This window comes from Condylura cristata, unplaced genomic scaffold, assembly GCF_000260355.1.
Source record: "Condylura cristata isolate star-nosed mole 26May11 unplaced genomic scaffold, ConCri1.0 scaffold00021, whole genome shotgun sequence".
NCBI classification, from domain to species: domain Eukaryota; kingdom Metazoa; phylum Chordata; class Mammalia; order Eulipotyphla; family Talpidae; genus Condylura; species Condylura cristata.
The window spans coordinates 16,760,069-16,780,708 of NW_004567122.1; the positions used below are offsets into that span (position 1 = coordinate 16,760,069).

The 20,640-nt window shown below is 42.1% G+C and overlaps 1 protein-coding gene across 1 annotated transcript in view; it reads left to right on the plus strand.

Annotated features, from left to right (window-relative positions):
* Positions 1-5,180, plus strand: part of SNCAIP (synuclein, alpha interacting protein) — a 69,138-nt gene extending 63,958 nt beyond the window's left edge. Inside the window, 1 exon segment of the mRNA XM_004686659.2 lies at positions 4,676-5,180. Coding sequence (XP_004686716.1) covers positions 4,676-4,760 — 85 coding nt within the window. The 3' untranslated portion in view covers positions 4,761-5,180.
* The last annotated feature ends 15,460 nt before the right edge of the window (positions 5,181-20,640 follow it).

The window sequence follows — 20,640 nt, forward strand, 5'->3', positions numbered from 1 at the left end:
CAGACTTTTTTAAGGACAGAGAAAAGGCCCGTGTGATGGGGACTATTTTAAACGATCAGATATTTCTGGGATCTAAGCACAACTTAGCAAATGCTTTATAAAAGCTGTCAGAGTCCCCAAGGTTTCTGAGAGCATGATTGACACATGGAGTTTCTTCTCATAAGAAAGCATGTTCTGCCGCAGGAAGACAGTGAAACCAAGTAAGTAGCAAAGTGTAATGGGTTGAGACATACATTGCATAATTTAAATTTTTTAAATGTAAATTGAAAATTTGTTGTACGTAAGTTTCCATATCCTGTGTTAAGGCAGTACCCTAAAAGGCGGGGAATCCCTAGAAAGGCAAGAAATGAAAACATGCAACTCATAAACACTCTTGAACTATGGGTAGGAGGGTACAGAAGAGAGACCTGCCTTGGGAACCAAAATCCCCCTAAAAATAAATACACTCTGTTTGGGTACTTTGAACACAAGATTTTATACTTTGAACCAGAATCCCTTTTTTTTACTAGTGGGATTTATAGAAAAGCTCTTTGTAGTGCTCTGAAGGTGACCCCAGAGGTACCCAAGTCTCTACTGTGTTTGTCAGTGAAAACACATATATGGCCGTGGGCCCTTAGCCTAAGTGAGCTTAGGGGTCACCAGGGGTGTGGAAACACACAGGCGATGCCTAGATGAGTCAGCAGGTTCGATGACTTGAAAAACTGAGATTTAATTGGAAGACTTTTCTGTTTTCCAAGTTTGGTCACTCAGAATATGATTTCATGGCCAAAAATGAAAGCAAGGAGCAGCAAATTATCTGAGTCATTCCTGCCAGAATTGCCCGAGCACTTTTCTTCTTTTGAATACTGGTAATTCAGGACTAGATAATTGAAGGGTTTAAGGAGGCTTGAATTATCCTGATAGACATCAGCGATATGATTGAAATTAACATTTTACTGAATAGATTCAGCTCGAATCATGCTGCAGAAAGTTCGGAGTTTCTGACCACAGCACCCTTTAAAACAAACTCCATCCAAGTCCTAAGAATGATATCATTCTTAAACTAGAGTGTAAGGTTTTGCTTAAGATAATTTATTAATTATAGTTTTTGCCAACGTGTTCTGGGTATATTTAATAGTAATGCTAGTGACCCTTGTGCCCAGCCTGGCCTGGGCCTTCCTCTTCCACTCTCTGCTTCTCATTTCAATGTTTTCTTTAGTATTCTTTACTTCCAGATCACGTGTTCATGTAGTTCTTCAGTTCTCTTTCTGTCTGCTGACAAGGAGCTATACAGAGAAGATAAAAATGCCAACCCTTACAAAGCATGTATACAAAGTGTACCAGAAAATACCCAGCTACTTGCTCCATACGAACTATTTAAATCTTCAAATGGACACAGATTAGTATATATTATCCAAAGTTTGAAAACTGGAAATTGAAACCCAGAGAGATCATGTGACTTTTCTAAGGTTGCACAGTAATAATGCTGATAAATCATGGAGCCAGGATTTGAACACGCTCAGTCTAACTCCAAAATCCATATTCACCACCACGAGCCAGACGTGTCCTTCTCTATTCCGGTATCCACCATGTCTCACCCCAAACACACACACTTCTTCTTTCTGCCATGAATTTGTTGCTACTTTATTCAGGGGTAAATCCACACTTGGTGTTTGTTATTATTATGTCTGTCTATTAATCACAGGACTTCTGTGATTTCTGACAGAACACTGTTGTCCCTATAAATAATTTCCATTTCTCAATCTATAATTTATCTGAAAATACTCCACCAGAGGCAAAAACCGCCTCTCATGACTCAGACAGATCAGGTCTGTCTTGGTGTTGATCTGTTCCTGCCATCTCTTGCTGCTGTTGTTCTGCCTCCCATTCTCGGGGGGGGGGGGGGATCCCCATTTATGTCATCCTGGGTAGGCCTTTTGCTTCTGTCCTGCGCAGAACTCTGCTTCTGGAAGCTCTCTTCTTTCTGGTTTATTCTCATGCTGGTTGACAGTTTTCCTTCCTAGGGAAGTGAATGGGTACTAACATTTTTGAGACCTTGCCTGTCTGAAAATATCCTCAATTTGTCCATAGTGGATTAGGAATGCTTGACTGAGTAGAAAATTCTAAGAAGGAAATTATTTTCCCTGGGAATCTTGAACATATTGTTTCATTTTCTGATGCTTCGAATGGGCTTGTTGAAGAGCTTCATTCCTGACTAATTGCTAATCGCTTGGAAGCCGTTCTGATTTTCTCTTCATCGCAGATATTTTGATTTCTTGATGCTATGCTTGATTCTGTGATTTCATTATTATTGTTCAGATGTGGATACTCAGCAGGCTCTTTCAAATGGAAGCCTCTGTACTTCAATTCCGTGAAATGCTTTTGTAACATTTCTTTTAAAATTGCCTTGCAATTCCTCTGTTCAGTTTTTCTGGAAATCCTATTATTACAGTGTTGGGCATACTGGCCCAATCCACATTTTCGAGTTCTTCTTTTTAGGATATTGCTGAACTTCACTGCTTTTGTGTTCAGACTTTTAGTTCTGCCCTAATAGTCTTAACTTCCAACAACATTTTGACACATTTCTTTAGAGCATTTTATATGCAGATCATTTAAATTTTATGATCAAATAAAAATTATACATTTTTATCTTTTCTTCATTTTTACAATAAGGGTGACATACGATAATTCTTCCTTTTTAGTTTTCATCTAACATGTTGGAGTTCCTTACATACTAGTAAAGAGAACACTTCATAGCTCTGTATTATTTCATTTTATGGATGCCCTATACACACAAACACACATAAAATCTTTTCATTTTTATTGAGATTCTGAACTTCATGTTAGTTTCTAGCAGCTCTTTATATATTACATATTATGAAGATTAACCCCTTGTGAAATTACTGGTTTTTCCAGTTTTTGTTTTTTGACATTTCACCACTTCCCTATGTCTATACACTTTGACTTTTGTTTATTCATTTTTGGGGGGGTCTTTTTTACACAGTAGTACTTTTCTCAAATTTCTGGTGATTCCTAACTTATTCACGCTTAACAGAACACTGAAGCTTATGGGGTAAAACGTGTTGATACACTCTGTGTTACCTTACACAGATTAGTGACATCGGGGCTCTTATGTTGGGAAACTGATTGTCAGTATTTGTAGGTCTTTTCTCTTGGCCAGTATTTTCTCAGGATAAAGAAGCTCCAGTTCCCTGTTAGGGCCCATAAATCTGCCTGCTAGGAATCTGTGAATCAAACTAATGGGAGATAGAGTGAAAACTGTGTTCTGTAAGACACACTTTCACTTAATTTTGTAGTCTCCACCCCCTCTAGCTGAACTGGAAGTCTCTCTGACTCATGCCTTTCAGAAAGTAACAGGTCACCAGGCTACTGTGAAACAAAAACAGAAAGCTCCTTCCAAAATTTTTTCAAATCTGTCCATGGTCAGCAGTTAACTGTCACTTTTAGGAGTTCACAGCATTTGTACAAACCAGTTTAACTCCCTTTAGTGTGGGCTTAAGATTCTGCTTTTTCTACCTGCTAAGTCAATTCCACAAGCCTACTTAATTTCCCATTTCTGAAATTTTATTTGCAGTTTGTCTATCGTCTCCTCTTCTATTTCCTCATTCATACAGATTTATACCTTTATTTATTTATTTTCACTTCAGTAGCATCTTATCAGAAAAGGGTGATAATGTGTGTATTCAGCCCACCGTGTTTAATTAAAAGTCTGTAGAACATTTTTTTTTTCACCAATTAGGTTTTTCTACTACTTTCTTCCCTTTCCAGCCTCTGGGCAACACTCTCAAGTCCTATTGAAAGGAATAAATAAAAATAGGATTGTAACTTTCAAAAATAGGATTGTGATGCTGATCCAATATTTGCTAGAACACTGTGAATACACGACATGGTCTTGGTAAGCCAACATGATTTGGAGGCCGTGAAACCATGCTTGTGGACCATCCTATGTCCTGGATCAGTGAGTAGTATCACCAGAAACTGTTTTTGCACAGAATAACAACAAGAAGGAATTTAATCATGTGGAGACTTACCTACCCTTAGAAGTCAGCTCCTTCTGGAAGACTTTATACTCAGAATGGGACTGATAGCGTATGAAGATGAATGCAGGTACCCAGGGGGAAATTCACATAAAAGCAAAAACTGCTAATACTTGAGTTCCTATTTCTTACATATCAAGTGTTAAGGGGAAAACAGCATTATTGTTCCCTAGTTGCTTATTTTTCCCATAGATTTACCTATTTGTTGTCTACTGACTACTTCATGCTGCTACTCAGTTATCACACATCCAATGGAAAAGATTTCCTAAACAAACCAGGCTTCCTGGAAAACAATAACCAGTGGATCTACATGCATAAAACAGATCTCTCTCTCGTTCCTTTCTTGTTTCTGACCGAATGTACTTGACTATAGAATGCTGCTTTGATTCTAGTCAGCATGGTTGAGAAATAACTTCCAGAGTTGAATTAAAAAGTGTTCACTCAGTGTACATTATTACAGGACTATTGTTTATGTTTAGAGGGAAAAAAAAGAATAATTTTGCCTACTGAATGAAGTGCTCTTCAGTGTGGTTTGTGTGAGGATAATTTCCATTTTTGGTGAGCTGTGTAGCAGTGTTGTCTTGTAACTTGACCATAGTTTTATCTAATTTTGGCCTTATGGTTTTTCTTCTACTTAGGCATAATGACATCAATAGAAAAATGAAGAAACCCTACAGTGTAAAGCACACTGCTGAGCCAGAGTCAAAAGAACTCTTCTTGTAAATCACTTTTTTATTTTCTCTCATTGCTGCCCTTTGGACACCATTGACATTTCTGGACTATTCTCCGTGAAAATAGAACCATGAGAACCAAGCCTCACCAGCAGACAGAGTTTCAGGATGCCTTAAATTTATAGCAGTAGACTCTATAAGACACATTTTTGGGGGGTTATTTGTATATATAACTTTTTAAAGAAATGTTTAAAAGCATGACTGGGAAAATGTCTGTCTTTAAGCTTCATCCAGCTATCCACAGGACATTCACCCAGCCTCTGATACCATTTTGTATTTCATCAATTGCATGAGTGTTTGCTAAAGTTGTCTGAACTTTCTTTTCCCCATAACTTGGGCAGTATTGGCTCAGTATTGTTTTCTGTCAAGAGTGCTTTTTCTGTCATTTCTACTTTTTGTATAAAGGATATAAAACAATGTTAACAGCCACCTATAAGCTTGGGGCACCTACTTTCTAATAAATCTGCAATGTTCAGATTTCTAAGGGACTTTGAGAGTATTTTGATTGCTGTTATTTTATTTCAGGAACAAACTGCCCGGGTTAGCTTTTTTCCCATAGGGGTCAAATAAAACATTCTAGTTTTCATTACGTACTAAAGGATCAGACAAGTATATAAAGTAAGTCAATTCCTTCTGTCTTCTCAAATGGCAGTGTTGACATGAGAAAACAGTAATGACGACTAAGGATTTAGTCTTTTCTTGGGTCACCTTTTTCTGCCTCTAACACATTATGAGGTCCGTGTAATTCCTGTAGGAGACAGTGTGGAGCCTGAGCTCATAACAGTCAATTGTTGATGCAGCTCTTTCAATTCCTTGTAAGTAGTAAGTTCCAGAAGGTTTCATCCTATCATGTAAAAATATATTTCTGTTGAAACTTCAAGCGTTTTACTTTCAAAGTGTTGGCAAGGCTGCAAGAGGCCTGTCACATTTTCCTTTGAAAGCAGAATGTATTCTTACCAGTAGGAGGGGGTATGCGTACTCCGCTCTCTTACTCGCAGTGTTATAGGTAAATGTGGGCCAGTCTGTCTCCTGACAGACAAAATAGGCTGAAGGAACTGAACGAGGAGGTAATGTTGCATATGTGGGTCATTAACGAACTTGAGCTTGAGGAGATGCAATGAGGTATAGAAGCAGCAGCCAGCACTTAAGTACCTTTCATGTGCAGCCACACTTAAATGGAGACTTTACTACTATTTTATTTTTTAAAGATTTATTTATACATACAAGACTGGGGTACAGGCCAGAGGTGGGGGGGGGGTTTGTGTGAGAGGAATAGCATGGGAAGCAGAACAGGCAGATGTACAGAAATAAGCTGCTGAGGGGAGCAGCAGGCAAGACAGGAGAGGTCTGCTGTGTCATGTGGGCCACCAACCTGACCAGGGATTGAACTCATGCTGCAGTGGCTGAGAATCACTTCATAGTGCTGTGCTTTAACCCGCTGCACCACCAGGGAGGGCCGCTTTCTCCCATTTTATAGACAAGAATATTAAACTGGGTAGTAACACTAACGGTGAGTAGCAGCAACAGCTGGTACAAGTTGGTTCAATACTTGGTATGCCTCAGCACCCAGCCATTCCCTAGTGTGCTGCCCACTGGACTGGCACTCAGGAAGCACGAGAGTGGCCTTGGAGTTCTTCTTGGTAATTCCTGGTCTAGAGCAAAGGACACTCCATCTTTGAAAGCTCCGGAAAAGGGCGAGACTGGACCACATACCCAGCCAGCAGGTAGGTACCTTCCAAATTATAGAGCAACGTATCTCTGAATTTTAGCCAATTTGTTCTGTCCTTATTCAGATCCTCTGAGTTGCTGTTGAACATGTTGCACATGTTCCATGTGCATGGCTGTGCATTTCTCACTTGGTCTTTTCTTCACATGAGATTCCCTCTTCTGACTTTGAGCTCTGAGTCTGACTGAGTCCTCAAGATTGAATTCTGTGTCATAGTACTGGAGATTCTAGAAGGGGGTAGATGCCAAGCACATGTGAAGTGTAGATATCTGTGCTTCCTGCCTGGTGCTGACGGGACACTGAAATCACAATTGAGTCATCATTCAGGACTTAGTCCTAGAATAGGGCCTGCAAAGAAAAGAGCAGCAAAGAGTAGTCTCCATCCCAGAGAGGCCCCTGTTTTGTTCTTAGACAGACTGGTTTTAATCTTGAAAGTGGAAGGGGATGTGTGTTCACAAGATTTTATGAGCCAGAAACAGAGTTCCCTTAAGAAACAGAGCAAGGAAGAATTCAATAGTTCAAAAGAAAAAGATGCTACCTGCACCCCCCCTACTCAGGCAATTTGCTCATTTATTGCTGCTGGCATTTAAGATAACAGGGTACTAAGCACAGAGGAACAAAGAATAAAAAGAAGTTAGAATAGGAAGCTGAGCACTCAGAGTGAAATGAATCCAGCTGCAATACAAAACATTCTATGGTTAAGTGATGTGCTAGGCCACTAAAAAGCCTGCTCCTTAAATTACAATGTACAATATTGTTACCATCTAAGAAACAGCTTGTCTGCTTGAAGTTAATAGAACTAAGGTTTCCTGTACCACAAGGTTTTGAGCAACATTTTTTAAATCGAAAGCACAAACTCTTGTTTGTAAGAATGGAGACACATTTACATGTTAAAGAAAGAGTGTGTTTCCTTTTAGTAAGGAGAGCTTTGGGGCTCCTGCCCCAACTTCCTCCCATTGGGCTAGTAAAAAGAGTCAGCTTGATCTGCATGCCTAATTACATGCACCAGAGCCGGAAACTCAACTCCACTGTAAAAAACAAAATCACGACATCTGTCAGCATCTTTTAAAGACTGGCTCCTTTTATGTCACTGAAGAGACTTGCGTTGCCCAAGTTCAAATTAAAAATGTTTCCTAGAAAAGATAACAAGACACCAAACCTTCACCACTTTGAATGGGTTGAATTCCCATTATTTATTCTCATAAAACATTAATACCAAGACTCAACCTTAGTAAGAAAGACCTACATGCACACCATGGCGTGGAGAGTAGACAGGAAACTCTCAAGATCGACAAGGAAATTTGAGGGATTAGTTTGTTTCTCAAAGTGAATATATATAAATAAAAGCATCTACTGGATGAAGTAGTCTTAAGTAAAATAATATTAAACTTAAAGGAAATACTTAATTCCCTGAGAGACTGACAACTAACAAAAATGTTACTTCAATAGCCACCCACAATACATACTCAATGCAGAGGTGAGTTGAGAAAGCAGAGAGTAAATGAGTTCATGAAAAGCAGGGTTCATAACCATTTACCCACCTCCCCCCAAATGAAGCTCCTTTGTTGGTAAATCTGTGTTAAGTCCTGTCTCAACTGTGATAGTATTTCCCTTTATCCTTTTATTGTTTACATAGTTGTATGAAACTTTTCAAGCAGTGATTCCTGTCTCCTAGTAAGGCAATAGCTTGCTGATCTCAACAGCAATCTTTGTGTTACTCTACTAGATGACATTAGTAAATATCTACTAATTTTTTGCACAGGCTGTCATCCATCTTTACTTTCTTCATTTCATTCCATTCTTTTTCTTCCATCTGTCCTTTTCCATCTGTCCTTCTTCCCTTCCTCTCAGCTGTCACCTCCCCTTCCTTTTTGTCTTCTCTTCCCTGTGTTTCCAAGATCTCTAAACCCTATATATATAGGATCTTCCTTGGAAAAAGCCTGGCAGAGTAAGTGGTTAAGGAGGAGCTTGCTTGATCTATGTTTACTGTGGAAAGAAACACCAAAAGAAAAGAAGGAGGCGGCGGAGGAATCTCCCTTCTTGCCAGAGAAGGTAATGGAGAACATGCATCTTTCTGCACCCTGATGTGGTCCATGAAATGTGTTTGCAATCATAACAAGGAAGAGACCCTGCTGTGCTAGGCTACAGAGTGTGGTATTCACCTGAGTGGGGACACTGGAAGGCACTGGTGGAAAAGAGGAGTCTAACTTAGCAGAAGCAGCAGTGCTCAAACATGGTATCCAGTAAGAGTCCCCAGAGGCAGGGACTCCCTGGTGGTGTTAAGTCTCAGCACCTGAAAGCTATCAGCAGTCACTGCAGCATGAGTTTGATCCCCCGCCAGGGAGGTGACCCACATGGCACAGCAGACCTCTCCTGACCTGCCCTCTACTCCCCTCAGCTACGTATTTCAGTAGACCCACCTGTTCTCTTCCCCACTCTGTCTCTGGCGAATCCTCTCACCCCTGATATCTGGCCTGCACCCCAGCTCTTGTATGAATAAGTAAAGAAGAGAAATCTTTCAAAATCCCCAAGGGCACCCAAGCTGTGCCTCAATTCCAATAAATCCAGCTCTTTCATGCAGGCCCCAGTGACCCATATACATAAAAATTGCCCTGGAACCCCAATGTGCAACTTAGTTTTAAAACCAGCACCTTGTTTCTCAGATGGTGTTTAGACCATGGCTCCAATGTACAATCTCTGAGCTCAGAAAGGCAACACCTTCTGCGCTCACCATGTGCTCCACTTCTAAGATGGCGATGCTGGAAGCCTTATGGTGACAGTATTTAAGGAGCAGAAAAAGGCCTTTTGTGGAGGAGTGGAGGAGAGTGCTGTGTCCCTACTCCTGGGGTAGAGTATGGGGAAGAGAGTGCTTGGGAGTGCCTTGGGACATTGAACCCTTAGGATTTATGCATCTGGGGACTGAAAGTTGTATTCCATACTATTAATATCATCTGTGGGAAATTTAAACATCATATAATGGTAGCAGGTGAGGCTTGCTTCCTGGCCGGGATTGGCAGAGGACAACAATCGTTTTTCAAGAAAGGATGCAATCCTTCCACTCTGATGTTTCTTTAATCAGAATAGGGCAAGCTCTCCAGGCTAAATCTCTAAATCTCCTAACTCTACGTGGCTATAAGTAAAATCGCCAGAAAGCCACCGGTCTGGCAGTAGCACAGCAACACAGACTTTGCAACTCACTGCCGGTACTGCTCTCCAACCACCGTGGGACGACCCCAAAACATGGCAGCCAGACCCAGGAGGTGACTTATAACCTCATTATACAGCATGGTGATCAGTTCATGCCACACGCGCAGGCTCACTTACACCACATGCACACGCCACACACCTGCACACGACTTCATCCCGAGTGGTGACTGCGCTGCCACACAGAGCAACTGTCGCAGTCACCCCCATGCTCCCCGCTTAAGTACGTGTTCAGAGATCCCGGGAAACGCGAAAGGTCACGTGCCGATCGCTGGCCAATGGCAGGGCTGGAGGGGCATCCGGGCACTTTGAAGAGGAAGCGCGGGCCCCGCCCCTTGGCTCTGGGTTCTTCACCCTTTTCTGCGCGACCCTGGGCGCAGAGGTCACACACAAAGGAGGCGTAGGGGCGTAGGTGCCCTGGACTGTCTGGCGTGTTGTTTGGTGAGTAAATAAGCTCGGTTTTTTATTGCTGAGTCACTAATAGCTGGCCTCTGGGAGGCGGAACCTCTACCCAGGCCAGCCTGTATCTTGTGGGCGTTTACTGGGGGCGTGGGGTTGGGGGGTGTTGGGGAGCAGGTCCAGCCCCTCACCCAGCTGGAGACAACTCAAATCCACCAGCCTTTCCTCTCCTCTGCCCTCCCCTGTGCCTCTCCCCACACCTTCTCCTCTGTCCCTTTCCCATCATCTCTCCCCCTTCCCTTCTCTCCACCTCTTTCCTTCCTTCCCCTTCCGCTCTCACACCCCCCTGCTTCCCCTTCCCTCCCTTCCCCTCTATAGGTGTTGATCCCAACAGTCTTGTGCAATAAAATTCCCAGACACTAAACTTGAGATCAGCATCTATTTACAGAGGAACTCAATCTGTAAAGACATACTAGCACGTTCAAGTCTTGAAGGAACTCACTTATAAAGAAAATGTAATTGCTTTGGGTGCTTAAATTGATTCATAAACCAGAGGGCTTTTGTTTTTAGAACACTTTTCACCTCCCGGAGAGTGGTTTCTCTTAAAATGAGTGTGGAACCTACTGGAATCAATTTTAGATCGTTGTGCATATATGGAATTCAGACTGTGATAGTGATGAAGGCCCAGGGACAAATCAAAATGTATGGAGCCAGGCACAACTCCTTTGCTGGACTGCAAAAGGAATGCAGTCAAAGTATATGGAAATTGGCTTCAACTTCACTGGTTCACAAATAACGTCACATTGATAATGTGGAAGCCTGTGATGTTGGAGCTCAAGGCCCGCTCCCAGGGTGAGGGCTTGGTATCATCCATCAACATAAACTACATCCTGAGTCCCCAAAGAAATGTCATCTGTGGACTATGGCATTTATCAAAAATCAATATAAGAAATAGCCGTATAGAAAACAGTTTCTATTTTTTTAATATGAGACTGTTATTGAAACCATCATATGTTTAAAAAGCCAACGACTCTATCAGGGACCATAAAATAAATTCTTCTTACAGTGCTACATGAAATCTGCTTCTATAGAAAAACTGGCATGCTTCTTTTTATTAGCTAATAAGAGCCTTATATAATGTGTATTTTCCTTTTGTCTTGCCTGCCAGGAAAAGGTCAAAAGTTAAGTTTGCGTTCAATCTCAGAAGCCAACCTTAGCTTAGTTTTTGCTGGTTTACCAACCACTCTCCAACTCACCTTCAGTCTTTTACTGTTTCTTTATTCTTCCTTCTTCATCCTACTATGAGGATGTAACACATTGCTGTCTTCTATTATAACCCTCCTGAGACCAGAAAATAAGTTGGGTGAAATAGGTGTAACTGTTCCCACCGTTTTCCCTCTCGCCTTAGTATTTTTCCTACCTGCCCAATCCTCGTTCATTTTTATTTAGCTAATATTGAACCACACACCACTTGTGTGGGCAAAGCAGTGCTGATTCAGAGTATAAGACATCAGTTACCTTTGAATTGCTTGTTGTCTGTCAAGGATGGGAGAAATCACATATACCTGTGTAAAGTGCAAGACAAGGATCAGTATGCATGCAGATGCCTTGTAAGTGTTGTGTCTGGTCGAGGCAGACAATTCTCAGGCGCAGTGGTCGTCTAGCCGTGTCCCTATGTAAAATAATCAAGTGTCAGAATGAGAATCACAGGTGAACACAGCTCTGCATGTCCACGGCCTTTCTGGGAGTTCATCCAACTCAGAGAATCCTGGAAGATATTCATTCTTCCCTTATTGTGATGCAGTTGTAATTTCTAGCACAGAAATCTTTACATGGAGATTCAGAAGTGACTTGTGTATGTTACTGACTTGTCTTCTTGGAACCCAGATCCAGAGCCCTAGAGTCTTCATAGGGTTCACACCGTGGGGGCCTTGCATTCCTCCTTGGGGTCACTGAGAGGTTAACCCAGCTAAGAGCTCTTTTTTGTGACCACCTGCCACAGGGCGCACCTCAGCTCAGTTGTCACACCACCCCAAGGGCGCCCTTCCCCTGAGTTTTTTCAGCAGTGCCTGAACACAGCAGAGGTGCTAAAGCCAGCACCTGTCTTCTGGCCAGGACATTCATCTGTGGACAGCTGTCGCCTGGGACTCCCCATAGCCTGGCAAAACTTTCTCCAAAGGTTGCTGCGGTCTGCAGCTCCCCCCAAGCCCTTTCCACAGACGTCAGTCCTGCGTCACAGTCTCCTCATGCCTGCTCCCACCTCCTCCCACTTAATTCTTCATATATGTGTCCACCAGGAAACCTCTGGCACTCCTAGTCCTGATCTGATGGCTGATTCTCAGGGCATAGCTGACATATTTCCATGACCTCCTTTGTTGGCCTTCCTTGGACATATCCACCTTTGTCAAGGACTCGCCTGCTCTGGGTTAAGCACTGAACCTAAGCTACCCCTCCTTCCCCTCCTAGGTGGTGGGGGAGGAGCAGAGGGAACTGGAGCTTGGGTCCCAGGGATGGAGGCCAGGCCGGTAGGGGTTTGGACCTTCATTCTTCACTGTGAAGACGAACACAGTGCTGGTAGTTGTCGCCTGTAACTTATGCCAAAGGAATCTTGATTTCCTTCTCCATCTTGAGTTATGTTACAAAAAGCCGTATTCTATGAGTTCCAGACTTAATGACCAGGTCTTGACTTAGTGGGAGAATTAGAGGGCTGACCAGTCACAGAGACGTTACCACTATGTGACCGAGGAATGCTTACCCTGCAACACAAATAAAATTTGCTGTCTGCTTTCAGAGGGAAAAAATGGCCAGTGAGAGATGGAGGGATACTTCCCTTTTTATGAAACACACGTACTTTTTTTTGGCATCCACTTCCCAAACTCAAAAATGTGCTACTGGTCACAGGTGAATAACTCATTCCCTTTCTCTCTCCTCAGCTTATTCTTCACATCTTCATTCTCCATATTTACATCAATTTAGACCAAAGAACACATAAGCCTAATGGTTGGTACTTTTTGTGGCATTCTTTGCCCTCATATTCATCCATGGTGAAAGAGATGTGCTTTTAAAAATAAACACTGAAAAAATCCATAATCTTATTATAGGCCACAAATAGCCACCACAGCGGGGGTAAATATCATGTTATATTGGAAAGTGCTAGTCGTTATATTATCACAGCCAATTTTCAGAACCTGGCATGACCTCAGGGAGGAAGAGGCTGTTCTTGTCTGAATGGATTCCTGCCATCCTGCTCACAAACCTCCAGGTTTGCCTAGAGAGACACATATATCTGTGAGAAAACCTCATGAAGTAATATCTCTGTCAGTGGCTGGACACTGTCCCGAAGGAGGCAGTTTGGCCTTCAGCTTCAATGTGACCTTAAGGGGCAGGAACGGCCTTCTTTTTTTTTTTTTAAAGATTTATTTATTTATGCATACAGAACTGGGGTACAGGCCAGAGGTGCAGGGGTGGTGAGAAGATTCACCAGAGACAACATAGGGAGCAGAACAGGCCAACTGACAAAGTACACTGCTGAGGGGAGCTGAGGGCGGGTCAGGAGAGGTCTGCTGTGCCATGTGGGTCCCCTCCGGGGAGGGTGGGGATCGAACTCATGCTGAAGTGGCTTTAGCTTCTCAGTGCTGTGCTTTAACCCGCTGCACCACCAGGGAGGGCCCCGGAAAGGCCTTCTTAACGCTGTTCCATGCAGAGCGGCAGTCCAAGTGAATTCCTAGCTGCTTTTCCTTCCCAGACTTGGAATCCCACACCCAAGAAAAAGCACACCTTTGCTTTCAGGACCGTTTTCACTGGAATTTACCTGGCCCAGACTCTTTAAACAGTCACTATTTTTGAATAGTCTTCAATCTCCTCCTGCAAGGAGTAGCTGCTTCTCACATACCCTTTTGGTTTTCCAGACACACCGCAGCCCATTAGGAGCAGATGGTGTGAACATACAACATGTTCAGGGACAGGGTTTCTTGACTGGCTACCTAATTAAGTAAATCTCCTTGCCTGGAAGAAACTAAGTTAGAATAACGCTGAGGTCCATCCCTAAGCCCACAAAAGAAAAGAAAATTAAAAACCAGGGCTGACAGTGTCCTCTGTTGTGCAACGAATCTTGCAGAATGGCCATTAGATGAAGTTTCCAATCCCTGTTCACATTTTCCTACACTCAAGTCCAGACCCCACAGTCTCCTAACTGTTGCAGGTTTGGCTGCTGTGGGTTTTCTGGAGGATTGCCCTGTTAGAAGCCGTCAGCAATGAAGTAATTACCAACACTCTCTGCTGCTTATCTTCTGCTTTAAGGTAAGAGGCCCTTTCTTCTGTTCATCATTAATCAACATGTGGCAAAGAAAAGCCACATGGTAGGCTGGCAGAGACCTGACTTTGTGGAAGTAGCACAGGGATACCATTTCAGACAAAGGAAAGCGTATACATTGCTTATCAAACCACCAAAGAGTGAGATTCCACCATTCCCTTTTTTTTTTTTTTAAAGATTTATCATTTATGCATACAGAACTGGGATACAGGCCAGAGGTGCAGGGGCGGTGAGAGGATTCACCAGAGGTAGAGTGGGGAACAGAATAGGCAGGTCCATGAAATACCCCACAACGGGTGGGTCACCTCTAGGTCTGGGGATTGAACTCATGCTGAAGTGGCTTTAGCTTCTTAGTGCTGTGCCACCAGGGACGGCCCTCAGAGACCTTTTTTTAGGTTTGTACAACCATTAATACCAGGCCCTGCTTCTCTCAGGTGTGCTTGTTTTTGTAGCTCTGCCTTCCCCAGAAATACCAACCAAATACTGACAGAAATGCTGGTTCAGTCCAACCCAGTTGACCATTCCTAGTACTTGATCCAGTGTGTGGACACAGAAAAAGGGAGGAAGAATGAGCTCTGTATGCAAATCATTGTACAAGAGGGATTAGCTGACACTTTGAGCGTAAGAATTGATACTTCATCTTTTTAACCATAAAAATATCTAAATATATATCCTCGTAAGCCATCTTTGATGGGTGTGTATGTGGTTCGATAAGATGAGAATCACTTGAAAGCTAATACATTGCTCACGCTCCCCTTGAACTACAGAATAAATAATCACAAAGCACTTCTTGGTGCTATACATCATCTTGTTGGTGTATTTGTAATAATTCAATGTTTAAAGCACCACACCAGCCCAGCCCATACTTAAGGATTAATTCATAGCCAACAGCCAGCACTATTAGACATGAGTGGCGAGTAACTATGAATGAATTTAGTCTCATACATCTAAAATCCAGTTTTGATACATGTCTCCTCTCTCCAGCCCCCACAAAAATCTATTACATTGGAATTACTGAGTTTATTTCCATACTGGTGTGGGATATCTTATACGGCTTGTTAACATGGCTTACCGTATTTTCTAGGCATAAGTGTTTATGGGAAAAACTTCAGATTTATACAAGGTTTTGGACATGTGACTCATATAAACTGAAATAAGAGCATTGTTGCTCAAACCTGGGGCTTGCTTTGAAGCCTCATCATACTGTTCTTGGGAAACCATTAAGCGAAATGCCCTGAAGGGTAGGAAAAATTGCAATGAGCAATAAAATGTCAACAAACTGCAGAATTGAACATCAAGCACTTTCATCTGAAAGTGCCCTTCTCTCCTTTCACTTGGCAGGGGTTGGGCTTTTAAAAAGTAATAAAGTCTAGCACTCCATTTGACCTGGGATGTGTTTAAGAAATCAAACCCTAGAGCCAGAAGCGTTATGACCTTTCACGTGGACTCCCCACCTCAGAAAAACCATAGAATGTGAAATATAAACAAAGAAAGGGAACAGAAATATATGTCTCCATTGTCTAGGTCATGGATTTTTTTTAATAAGGAGGACACACAACAAAACTAACCCACTTGGCCGCAATGAATAATCTTGTGTTTTTTTTTTCCTAAGATTTATTTATTTATTCATACAGAACTGGGGTACAGGCCAGAGATGCGGAGGTTGAGAGGATTCACCAGGGACAGAGTGAGGAGCAGAACAGGCAGATTGACGAGGTACACTGCTGAGGGGAGCAGCAGGCGGGTCAGGAGAGGTCTGCCACGCCATGTGGTCACCTCTGGGGCAGGCGGGGATTGAACTCATGCGGAAGTGGCTTAAGCTTCTTAGTGCTGTGCTTTAACACTCTGCGCCACCAGAGAGGGCCCATCTTCAGTCTTTTTAAACGAGTATTCTCTACTATCCCAAAAGAAGCCAGTGAATAGAATCATAGCACAATGTAAGGATTTGAACAAGGGAAACCTTTTCATAAGCCTATAGAAACTTTTTATCAACCCCAGGCAGCTATAGTTTGGTCTCAAAGCATGTTGGCTGTCAAGAAGCAGTTCCCCACAGCCAAAGGCAGTCTTTAAAATAATTCAAACACTGGACTTATGCTTCTCAAGAACCATAACAGTATTTATTAAAACACCTCTCATACTTGCTGCCAGTCCAATTCAAAGCATTTCAATTCACAAGTCTTCATCCTCACCCTCTCTTTTCTGAGCACTTTATTATGTAGACTGATCTCAGCTCTGTGCTAGCAGAAAGGAACCCCTATTTGTATGAGGAAAAGAAATCAGGAATTTGATCCCGTAACCAGAGAGTTCCCCTTGACTGGACAGGGTAGAAAAATTGACAGTGAACACCTCCCCCCATTTCATCTCAACATAACTGCTAGGAATCAAAAACTATTGGTGGAGGAGACCTATATCTTTGATATAACCTTTACTACTGAGCCCTGAAAAACTGGAGTGTTCAGATATAAATGTATTACATTTACATCATTCTCAGTTTGTCCCCACACAACGTATGCTTTCCAAGCACAGAGAAATCTCTGCTAAAAGCAGGACATTTCCTTTTGGAAGCATAAATGCCATAGGTGACCAAATGGAGGCCTAAATTCTCTGGGAGAAGGAAGAAGAGGTAGAACAGAACACCCTATAGAGAGTGGGGGTAGGGGGGAACTTTCCCGTCTGCATTGGGATCCCACTCCTGGTCATCACATTGTCTGGGGCAGCAGATGAGAGTTTGCTGAGAGCATTCATTTTCTGGGGTTTCTGTCCTACCCCAGCAGGGGCTTTGTACCCAGATACCTATGATATAAGCTGTATCCTCATTAAATGATTCTGGCTGAGGTGAGAATTATGGCAAAATGGAGAACATGCCCCCTCTAATGCAGTGACTCCTTTTCACTAGGTTTTATCATGTAGAAATGCTGGCTCAGTGTTGCTCAGTGCCCAACTTTCCCAGTGAGCCTGAAAATCCATGTTATTAGTAATCCTCCTCCCCCCCCCCATTTTAAATGTTGACAATTTAGTATTTTTCATTGCAATGAATGTCAAATGGCCACACCTGTGGGCTGATCTGGAACACATCAACCTTTAAAAAAATTAGCCAAGAATCAACAAATATACCAACATGTATCTCTTTACGTGATTCAGTATGAAAATTCAGTCAAATGTTCTGACATAGCCATCTGTCAACAAGTAAGAAGCCTTAGAGGAAACCACGGTCGCCATATTGCCACATAAATTAATTCAGCTGTATGAACAATGTGGACTTGGGCCCAAGAGGAAGTTAGGGAAGTGGGAAACTACCTTAAAAGGGGATACCCTCACCCAGAGATTCCACTTCCAGAAAAATTATACAGACAAGTAAATTCTCAATTACACAAAGGTTAGTATACAAAGTGATGTCACACTTTTCATTTGTGGACCAAATTATAAGGGCTTGGAGACAAATTAACAACTCAGTCTTTTTCTAGGGTTTTGTCCCTCCGTAATTCCAAGGCTCCAGGGAAGGTGACATAGACTCAGGGACCAGTGCTCCTCATCATCACTGCCTGTCAGGGCGGTGGGAGCTCTGACTTCCCCTGGGATTCAGGGTATAGGGTGAAGACCTTCAGTGGCAGTCAGCATAAGCATCTCTGTTGGCTCCCGGTCAGGTCAGCCCTAGAGGATTCATCCTATTTAACTCATTTTGTGTTGTTTCTTTTCTATTACAGCTCTGTAATCTGTGCTTTACAACCATGAGAATTATGGGGGTGGGGAACCCCTTTGTCTAATTATCACTACTTGCTAGCTTGATGTGATTAGAAAACTGTCAAAGACTGTATCTGCAGACTGTAAGTCCTGAATACCAGGATGTGTGTGAAGCTCTCCAGCCTGTAGTGTGTGTGCATCTGTCCAAGCGTGTGAGGTTGCACTCTTACTTCCATACATTTCAGACCCTTAAAGACCAAATGAGATAAAACTGGATCGCTTCTTTTCAAACTGCAAATTTTCTTTAGGTTTCATTCACTCTTCAATATCAACGTTTTTAATCACTTTGAACTGCCAAAGCAGTAGAGGAGAACTCCGTGGTTTGAAATTTGAGTTGGGTGAGAAAGAAACAAAAGGAATCTGTGCAGAGCAGAAGAGCAGGCAGGAAGAGGAAGAGATTTAAAGGCAATGACAGCATAAGAGAATTCGTGCAATAAATGGGGTGAAAAGTGGGCTCAGAGGGGGGTAGTTTAAAATACAGAATACAGACCTGACTTCCTCTGCAGTTTTACCTTGTTCACTGGTAACAGAGGATAACTCTCAAACTTCTCAACATGTTTGCCAACAAAGCTGCTTTGGAAAGTATAGAGCACTCTCTGATCTACCTCCAGTTTCTACTATGGTAATACTGTTTCTTCTTAAGTCTTCCTGATTCTGTCCAGGAGGAAAAGAAAAATAGAGAGAAGCTTGTAACTTGTGAACATTCCCTGTTGTCAACTTGACGACTTTGTGATGTTATGTAGGATTTCAGGAATTCCAAAGGCAATCTGTTTTATTGAATTGATGATACTTCTTGGATTGTTTCCTCATCAAGTTTTAGAACTAGGACATTTGGAAATTGCCTAGGAGTTATCTAAGACCATCTCTTAATTTAGGCTATTTAACCATTTACAGGAAAATACACAGTGTTAAGTTCCTACTAGTAGCCAGGTATCAGACAGAGCTAGGTACTTACCTCAGATGTCACACTGACCCTCAAATGGCCACTTTAAGCTGTGACCATGAATATGTGTTAGTGTGGTATGTAAGGTCTTTAGGCAACTACCTGGTGTATTCCTTACATTGTTCCTAAGGTTGATTCTTTGGGGCACTACAGATGTAATACTAGAGATCCAGTCATTTATAAAACACATAAAAATCATCCCTGAGGTAAACATGAGGAAACAATCAACAAAAATAAAGAGATACTGGATCATCAGGTAGTGATAATAAAACAGGAAGAGAAAGTTAAGAACCTAGAGCATGATGATAGAGAAGCCTCATTTTCTGGGTCCAAGCTTTTGACATCTCACTTTCTCAGACATTCTGAGGTATAAGAATGTCTTCCCTCTTTCCCTAAAGGGAAATGAAGACTGGATCCTAGTTGGTCATAAAAACACATTTGGACAAGAACCAACAATGTTGACCAATGGAATAACGAAAGGCTTGATTATGTTTTTGTGCTTAAAAGGAACTTGGAATACCTGTGGATTCAGAATTCATGGCCACCAGGTTAGGGTAAAGGACATGTCTCCAGCTTTTCTGGTGACCTTAAAGGGGGTGTGGTTGAGCCCCTTCCTGGCTGTGTCTTGTTTGCTCCAACAGTCATGGAATGAATATCCATTAAGTAAGCAAAACTTTTGCTTGCAGTCTAAAAATACATACTTTCGGATGCTAAGAGTCAATGGTTTGATTGTCCAACAGTATCTTGGTGTCTTGTGTTACAAAGAGAATTCTAGTAATTCAAAAGAATTCTTGTTTAGGAGAATGTTGCCTAATCAGTGTTTATCTGGTAGAAATGTTTGTTACTTGCTAAACCGAGGCTTCTGGTTCTACTCAGCAACTTGACATGTCATTTATCTCTGCATGTTTACCTCAAGGAGTTTTCCCTGGCTAACCCGTGCCCTGGAACCCCCTCTAAATTCCTAAAGAATTATCTCTGCCCGTCTTCATTTGTCATTTAATTCATGTTATTCTATAGGCTCCTTTCCTCCCTCACTCCTTTCTTTTCTTCCTTCCTTCTCCTTCCCTCCCTTCTCTCTTAAAACTTACGGGGATGCTTATTCTGTTCTAATCTCGTTAGCCAATTTTCTAACTTAATCTTCTCTCTTGTATTCTCTCCTAATTAGATTTCTGCTTCTTAAGTATAGAAATCGTCTTACTGCATTTTAGATCCTACTTAACTAGCCCTGTTACTCTTTTGAAAAAATAAATTGAACTACAATCTGTGTATAACTAAAGTGTACATTTACACGTGACATATGACTTCAGCATAATTGAAAATATAATTGTGTCTTCATATTCAATTGTCATATTGTAAGTCTGTGTGCCTCATTGTGCATCTCAGGTCTTAGAGTAAACAAATATTTTGAGAGCCAGAGAGAGGAGGGGAGCGAAGAACTGACATGTTACTTCATTCTCTTGACAACCTGCACTGTGTATTTCCGAGTCCTTCCTATGTCCCTTCCCTTTCTCTAGTAAACCAGTCAAGAGAGAACATTCATTTGTTAA